General features: G+C 47.7%; 1 protein-coding gene across 3 annotated transcripts in view; it reads right to left on the bottom strand.

Annotated features, from left to right (window-relative positions):
* Positions 1-900: 900 nt before the first annotated feature.
* The window catches only part of EGFR (epidermal growth factor receptor), a 200,648-nt gene continuing 192,741 nt past the window's right edge, over positions 901-8,807 (bottom strand). For all 3 annotated transcript variants that reach the window (XM_021703751.2, XM_044920162.1, XM_021703752.2), the window contains 6 exons: positions 6,735-6,881; positions 5,171-5,268; positions 3,835-4,002; positions 3,411-3,458; positions 2,597-2,699; positions 901-1,839 (listed from right to left, as the gene is read on the bottom strand). In XM_021703751.2, coding sequence (XP_021559426.1) covers positions 1,481-1,839; positions 2,597-2,699; positions 3,411-3,458; positions 3,835-4,002; positions 5,171-5,268; positions 6,735-6,881 — 923 coding nt within the window. In that variant the 3' untranslated portion in view covers positions 901-1,480. The remainder of the gene's footprint in view (positions 1,840-2,596; positions 2,700-3,410; positions 3,459-3,834; positions 4,003-5,170; positions 5,269-6,734; positions 6,882-8,807) is intronic.

Raw genomic sequence — 8,807 nt, 5'->3', positions numbered from 1 at the left:
GAAAAACACTTGGTGCCCTAAATTAGCTGGATCCTCCAATGATAGGGAAATTGTCTTACGAGGGAATTTGGTGTTTTTTTTTTGTTTTTTTTTTTCCCGAAAAACTACCTGTAGATGTTGTTAAGGCATTATCATCGATTTCAAACTCTGATTTCATATTTCCCACTTTAATTCCCCGACGCTTAGTGTTTTTATTTCCCCCTGTAAAATGTGCCCCCAGGGGTGAGGGCTGTCAGTTTCTGCTTGGTGGCCCCAGAGCCTGGATCCTTTCATTCACAAAGGGCGAGGAGGGGCTTTGGGGGCAGCTTACCAGAGAGGGGAAAAAAGTACCCTTTGAGTAAAAAACTTCTAAAGTAAAATAAAAAGAAAATTATGTCCCATAAGTAGCCTAATTTGGCAGTAAGGGGCGGGGTGGGAGTTTTAGGAACAGCTTCTCATTTCTGCAGTGTGCTGATATATGCCCATTCCCCAACCCCCAAAGGACTTGATGTATTTTCTCTGAGACTCAAATTTGGGAGCCATGTTCTTGTGTGAACTTTTGCATTATCGTTCCGTCTTGATTAAAGGCTATTGGTCTGAATGCTGATCAAATACGAGCTGGTCCAGGTTACGGTTTGATGTACCGTCTCCTCTTACCGACCGGGAAAGCATACTGAGTTTTTCAAAACAGTGGAATGGAAAATAAAGAAGTAAGTCCAATACTTATAACTAGAAAACACTGGTCAACCGATGACGAGTAAGTACCATGAAGAAATTTATATAAAAAGAAGTCTGAAGAAGAATTCTACCCCCTCCATTTCTTTTGCGCTCAGGAAGGGTTCAAAGTGGCTTATCCTCTTGTACCTGCTATGATTTGCTACAGTACCAATCAGTCCTGCTTAGGACACAGAGTACTTCTAGTTTTTTTTTTTTTTTTTTTTTTAATTGTCTTGCAGTGGAAGAATCTTGAAGCAGAGTCAGTGGAATCAAATGTTAGCTGGAAGACTCTGACCCTTGCTTCTTGGTCACAGTTGGGCCTGGATCAACTCCGTGCAGCAAGTGCTATGAGCAAGCTTCTTCCTCATTGGAAAAGCCCATGAGAAATAAAATCGATAATGACAATTAAAAGCCCCCAGGGTCCCCAAGCAATAAAACTCCTTATGCAGTTTTTTTGGTTTTGTTTTGTTTTGTTTTTTATCAAATATACCTCATGGAAAGGTGAACTTCTGCCCAAAGACACAATATTCTTGCTGGATGCCTTTTTGCGGAGGCCTCACAGTTTGAAGACAAAGGAATGTCCCAGCAACTTTCCAAAGTGCATCCGAGGAGGGGGCGCTTCCTGGGTGAAGGATGGGTCCATCAGAGCACATATGGCCAAACCAGTCCACGGGTCCGAGAGTTAACATGGGCGTGACTACCAGCACTAATGTGTAGCTGCCGTGGCTTGGTCCCAGGGGGGTGACACATCTGAGACGCTCACGTCCTACGCTCTCCTCCATGGTCATGCTCCAATAAACTCACTGCTGGGTGGTGCTACTCTCAGGTAGTCTGCATTTTCAGCTGCAGGGCCCTTGAAGATGCCATTTGACCTGGCTTCGTTGGGGAAGAAGTCCTGCTGGTAGTCAGGGTTGTCCAGGCTGATTTGGTGGTTGCCCCTCTGAGCCCAGAGGCTGGGGCCGTCGAGCACACTGTTGACGCAGGTAGGGTGGGTGTTGAGATACTCAGGGTTGTCCACTGCGTTGCTGTGGGGATTTTGGTAGTGAGGGTCTCTGCCAGGAGCTGGATTCAGAGGCTGATTGTGATAGACGGGGTTCTGGACGGAACCCGCAGGCCTTTTGGGAACGGATTGGTTTATGTATTCTGAAACGGAAAAGAAATCACAAGTGAGGTAATCAGCAAAGCCTTAACCCCGGCAGGATTTTCCATCTGTACATCTGAACCCTGTCGATATTCTTCCACGAGGCAACCGAGGGTAGGGGGCATCTGGCAAGATGACTATCTTGCTGTTGCTGCAATATGTTCTTTTCTATAATTCTGAAAGCAGTGGGCACATCTATCTCCTGCCAATTTAAAGTTCTCAAAAGGACAGACGGCCTTAAGATGTGTGTGTGCACACAAGAACATCTGGGGATAAAGCTGAGATTAGGAAAATACATGTTTCGTTGGCTAAGAATGGAGCCAGGATCGAATTTGTCACATGCGTGCGTGCACACACACTCATCCACACACGCTCACACACTCACTGACACACACACACAATCATACCCACACACGCTTGCTCACACTCTCTCTCTCTCACACACACACGCACACGCTTGCGCACGTGTGCCCGCATCTTTGATGTTTGCCTCAAATTCTAGAAAATCTGCGAACTGATCCTAAAAACACACCTCCCGGCCGGACATGGCTTGAGTTCAACACAAAGACCCGCACGCATGCTCAGCTGTTCCGTATTTCTCTGCCTCTTACTCCTTACTTCGTGTCTGCAAACTCGCCACAGTGTCCACTTCTGGACTGGCTTGAGGGAAGCAAGCAGCCTGGGCACCAGGGGATGGAGGCCGGCCCTGCTGCATGGGGAGGCGGAGGAGTGTGACCTTGTCCAGGGTGAGCCACTCACCAGGTGCTGGGAGGAAAGTGTCATCTATGTTGTCCTCGGTCAAGGTGCCAGTGGGGTCTGAGCTGTACCGCTGCAGGAAGCTGTCTTCTTTGAGGGGGCAGCTCTGAGGGGAGGAAATAAGGCAAGTTTACCCCAGTCAGTGCTGCTCAGACTTCGAAGTGTATAAAAATCACCTGAGATTTTGTGAAACTGCAGATTCTGATTCAGACTCAAGACAGTGCCTGAGACTCTGCATTTCCCACAAGCCCCCGGGGTGACGCCCATGCCGGGGGCCCACAGACCACAGGGCGAGTGGCAAGGACCTGGTCAGTGCCGTGCAGCAGGGCTCTGGGCAGTGACAGAAACGTTCTATGATCTCTGCCCTTCAAGATGGTCACCAGTTTACACTGAAATAGACGTGTGTGGCTCTTGGCTTCTATACTGGGAAGTACGGGTCTCGAACAAGGCTTCGCACCAAGCATCAGCATCACCTGGAAGGCTGGCTCCAACACGGATGCCCCGGCTCTGCCCCTCGCATTCCTACTTCCGTAGGTCTGGGTCGGCGGCTCGACAGTTTGCGTTTCTAACAAACCGCCAGGTGATGCTGTTGTAGGTCCACAAACCCCATTCTGAACAGCCCTGCGATCAGTGAGAGCTAACTGCTGGCCTTAGGGTAGGGGGTCAGGGAAACCATAGGGGGAAGGAAGGAAGGCAGGCAGGCAACTCAGGAAGGAAAATTGAGGTTAGTTGGGGTAAGGTGGGCATCTTCTATGTGCGGTAGAGCCGTGATACGGAGCTGTTACTTAATTCGGGTTTATGAGGTGTTCATACGTACCCCATTTCTGTCAATGCAAGCCACGGTGGAATTGTTGCTGGTGGCACTCTGGAAAAGAATCGAAGTTGTTGAGGGTACACGTGCATATTCTCACCCATGCCCACTGAACGCAGGAGGTGGGGTCTCAGGGAGTGGATACAATTAAAGGCGCTTCACTTTGTCTTGACCCATTAGCTTCAGAAAAACTAGGTTAGTTCTGACCTAATTCTGGCCCCTAGTAGACCTAAAGAGGTTACGGTCCAGTTACTGCAATGTCATAAAAGAACTAATACACTTGACTGATTCAGTCTGACTTTGGCTTGACCATTTGGTTAAAATCGACTTCTCTGTCTCTGTGTGAGGTCTACTAGATGGGTATCCCTGTCTCTGAACAATTCATTCAAAGCAGCAGACCTGGCACTTGAGAAGCAGCGACATTTCGTACCAGAGAACTTAGGAGGGGGGTCCGGGATGTGGAGGGGCTATGGAAGAAGCCCTGCTGGGGGATGAGGTACTCATCGGCATCGACAACGTCCTCCATGTCCTCTTCATCCATCAGGGCGCGGTAAAAGTTGGAGTCTGTAGGGCTTGGCAAATGCATCCTCTCATCCCCCTGGTGCAGAGGTTTTGAGACAACTGGTAAGGCCCAGAGAGGTGCTGTGCCACTTTTTTGGCAGACGCCTCTCTGTTTGGCAGTTTGGTTCTAATGCGATCACCCTGGTTCCTTCCCTCCCCCACCTGACGTTAAAACATTAAAAATTCTTTGATGTTTAAAAGCTCCTTAATAAAACAGAAACAGCTTAAGAGGAAGAAGAAAGGGATGAAGGAACAGCATTTGTTGAGTGTGTCCTATGCTGTCAGGTGCTGCGATCTTGTAATTTATAAAAAGACATTTGTCCCCTCCTCCTGGCATAGACCTCTTAAGGAATCTCCCTCCCAAGTGGTGAGTGACAAAGGTGTGTTTTTTTATTTTGACGAGGGGCTTTAAGACCACACTGAGGGATGGGGGATGGTGGCGGGGGGGGGGGGGACCAACCAGAGATGAGGGGATTGGAACTTCCGGTCCGTCACCCTCCCTGATGTCCTGCAATGGGGGAGGGGCTGCAGGTGGTCAATCACCATTTGGCCACTCATTTAACCAATAACACCTATTTAATGCAGGCTCCATAAAGCCCCACAAGGACTGGGTTCGGAGAGCTTCCGGGTTGGTGAACACATGGAGATTTGGGGAGAGCCACCTAGCTGGCGTCAGGGAATTGCTTGCTGGGAGGTGTGCGGAAACCCCCTTCTCCCCACCCCACAACACACACGCGCCAGAATTGCTAAGCAGAATCTTCAGGTGCCATGTAAATTATTCTGCAGACATGATTTCACTGACTTAATGAAAACAGCCCCGTGAGTTTGGTTTTCTTAACCTAAAGCGCTAAGCAGAGACTCAGGGATTTGGAGTGAGATTTGCAGCCACCGAAGCCCTGCTTCTCCATCTGATGGAGCACAGGCCCTGGCAAACCGAAATATGAAGACAACACGCGGAACTGAGTACGTCTGGATGCTAGAGTTCAGACGAGAATGGCAAATGGAGTCGGGGGGGCCCTACAAATGAACACTTAGGGCACAGTGTGGCCCGTGCCTTAACCAAGGCTTGCTCTGGGGTGCTGAGGATTTAAGGACGGGACCTGGGAGACAGGGACATCGAACTGGTACACAGTGGAACACAGGGATACTGGACGCTCATCAGAGGGACTTCTCCCAGTGGAAGCTCAGAGACTGTGATCTGGTACCTGGATGACAAGGTAGCGCTGGGGGTCTCTGGCCATTTTGGAGAATTCGATGATCAATTCACGGAATTTTGGGCGACTGTCTGCATCTATCATCCAGCCTGGGGAAGGAATGAGGAAAACAGTACAATTAGACCCTGAAAGAAATGATAAAGATGGCATTGCTTCCAGAAAGCATTTATGGTGAGACGCTTTTAGGCAAGGAAGCGATGCAGAAACCGAATCTTTGTGATAGGCTCTTTAGTCTTGGCAAACTTGCGCTGATCACAGTTTAAAGACCATGATGACATAAAATACCTGAATCAGAATGACAGCACCGTCCTCTGATTTTCTATGCCTCTCTTCCTGGGGCCGGAGTTCTGGTATTATCACCTTAAGTGATCCAGCAGCCTTGGATACATCACTCTTTGTGACCTGCTAAGGCTGTAGGGAGCCCCGGTGTCCGGGCTCTCCGGCCAAGTCCTCAGTGGACATCTACTTTCATCTATATTCGCTTGCAAGCTGAAAACTAGATTCAATTTAGGGAAAGTTAGGGACTTTAAGAGCCCCGGGGTTTGGGAACTCCGCACCCTGATGCTTTCATTGTCTTACATCCTCAGTCACCAAGCACGCAAGTCAAGGGGGTGTTCCAGGGCCTTCCCTAGGACACTGGTGAACCTCGCCAGCCCATTTGATTACACAGTGATCTATACCTGGATTAAACAAGCTGGAGGAACAGCGATCAGCTGGAAATCCTTGTCTCTCTTGAGGGCTCACATTTATTTTTTATCGGCAGGCTGTCAAGTTATTTTAGGACAGACTGCTGTGCTATGTGACCTCAGACGAATCATGTAACCTCTCTGGATCCCAGCTTCCTCAGTCCAAAGCAAGGAAGTTAAAGTAGGTTAACTCTGGGGTCTAAAGTTCGGAAAGGCATTAGTATTTACACCGACTTGGCCCCGTCATATTCCCTGTACTACTTTCTTGCGTAAGTGCTCACCACGCATGGAATGCTATCCTCAGAGCCTGCTGAACTTGTGCTTCCGACTGAACGACAGCACCGACCACGTTACACACTCTTGTTCAGATTAAAATGTTTACTTGCTACGCTGCAAAAGACCTCACGGAGACCTATCATTTGAGAGGCTTAAGTCAAGGCAGAAATGTTGATTCTATCAGCCTCGTGTGCTTACTCATTGTTAGGCGTTTAAAAACATTCGGTCTCTCTGGTTACAGGCTTCAAAACGTGCAGCGCCGTTTTCATCGAGCAACTCAGGGAAGAGAATATTTTGGTGTAATGGTTTCTGGAGGAATTTGATTTTACTTATTTGCTTGCAAACATGGGCACATGCCAAGTCACTGTGCTCAATGGGTCAAGGAAATGCTTCCTGAAGAATGCTGGGAGAGCGTATTTACAGACGTTTCTGGACTTCGGTGCCTGCCATAAAGAACGTGACAACGTTTTTTTCCAGGAATCAAAGGTCTCAGTCTTTTGGCTACGGGCTGCAACACCTTTCTAGGCCCAACAAGGCACTCTGAGTGCCAACACCCGGGTAAGCCCGTGTGGATGGCCACGGCAGTCACTCACACTTGACCATGATCATGTAGACATCGATGGTGCATATGGGCGGCTGCGGGAGGCGCTCTCCTTTCTCCAGGATGGTTGAGATCTCACTTGCGGGGATACCGTCGTAAGGCTTGGACCCAAAGGTCATCAGCTCCCAAACGGTGACTCCTGAGAGGATGAAGTAGTTGCTTTATGAGTTGATAATAGTCACGACACCTTGCTTTAGTCATCATTTAAATGTTTCTAACTTTAAAAACCTACGTTTCTGCGGCTTTGGGCAACCAGCTGGACGGCCAGAAGCCTCAGTGTACCTTTCTGTAAAGTGGGATAATGACAGTGTCTGTCTTATGAGATAGTTGTGCAGATCAAATAAGATAACGCAACTGAACTGTTCAGACAACGCCAGGCAAATAGTAAGTGGCCAATAAATGGTAAAACTTTTAGTAATAGCAACAAACACAACGCAACCGCTATAATGACATAATTATGGAGCAGGAGTTCCAGACTCAGACATCTGCCCTAAGCGACTTGTATATATGGAAGACGGAGACTGCAGACAAGGTTTATACAATGCACATTTTTAAATAATAATAAAAATTGGAAACCAAAAAGCCCTACGTTCTTTTTAATAAACATAAAAACCCCAGGGGCACCTGGGTGGCTCAGTTAAGCAACTGCCTTCGGCTCAGGTCATGATCCTGGAGTCCCGGAATCGAGTTCCACATCGGGCTCCCTGCTCGGCAGGGAGTCTGCTTCGCCCTCTGACCCTCCCCCCTCTCATGTGCTCTCTCTCTCTCTCTCTCATTCTCGCTCTCTCTCAAATAAATAAATAAAATCTTTTAAAAAATAAATAAAAAAAACAAAAAAACCCCATAAAAATCCCAAATCTTTTATTTCAAAAATCAATCAATCATCATGATTAAAAAAAAAAAAATCAAAGCAGTAGTTTTAGAATTGTTTTTCCAGACCATCCCTGGGTTCTGATGATCCTTCCATCTCTGTGCCTCCCTTAATGGGATTCTCTGCTCTAGAAACCTGCACAGGGAAGGTGCACTGGGGTGACTCCAGTGGGATTGAGCCTAGGTCCCCAGACTACACAGGGAGGGAGCAGACACAGGATCCTGGAGGTTTCCTGATCTCCAGCTGGTCTGATGGTCCATTTTCTTTAGAGCTGGCCACTAGACACATGTTCCCACAGGTCTGCTTGGATTAACCAGGGGCCATCCCAGAACCGAACGACCTGAATATAGAGCATGCAAGATTGCAAAATGAAGCAAAATAATGGTCCAAGGGCAAGAAAACAGATTCTTCTGTCCTTCCTCACCACAGTGTCAGTATGGACTTGATGAAAAAATAAAATCTCACTTCCAGATCCATGAAGTCAATTCATTCCCCTCTAACTAGGTTTAAACATTATGTATAAACATGCACAATGAATTCCTGTGGGAAGGCAAGCTTTTCAGGTTTTCAAGTAGTGTGCCTACCTGGTTGTGGCTTTGGAGAGAGCCTGGAACGTGGTATGAATTCTCTCTCTTTTCAACTCCTAAGTGGAACGCATACATTCCTAATTTATTAAAATATTTTGTCTTGACTGGAAACTAGAGAGCGGAATAATAGGATTTGTTTTTTAAAGATTTTTATTTATTTATTTGATAGAGAGCGAGCGAGTGAGCATGCACAAGGGAGCAGGGGGAGGGGCAGAGGGAGACAGAATCTCTCAGCAGACTTTGCGCTGATCGCGGAGCCCGACGCGGGGCTGGATCTCACAACCCTGAGATCACGACCTGAGCCGAAATCAAGAGTCGGGCACTTTAATTGACTGAGCCACCCAGGCGCCCCAACAGGATTTGTTTTTTAAACTAGACCGTTAGGTTTGTGGTTTAACAATTCCAGTTACTGCCAGGGACGGCGGATTATAATCACTGACAACACAATTTCCACTGAAATGAAAAACACACGACCACTACAGTGAGGCAGACTTTCTGGTACTGCTTGTAATCATCCAAAGGCATTAAGTCACAGAATTTAAGAGTTTTTATTTATTCAACAGATGTGGGCCAACTCCAGACAGATGACGAGTTGGCCAAGGCCGCC

Source organism: Neomonachus schauinslandi, chromosome 12 (assembly GCF_002201575.2).
Source record: "Neomonachus schauinslandi chromosome 12, ASM220157v2, whole genome shotgun sequence".
Lineage (NCBI taxonomy): Eukaryota > Metazoa > Chordata > Mammalia > Carnivora > Phocidae > Neomonachus > Neomonachus schauinslandi.
The sequence above is the reverse complement of the archived record's forward strand: the minus strand, read 5'-3'. Positions and strand labels throughout refer to the sequence as shown.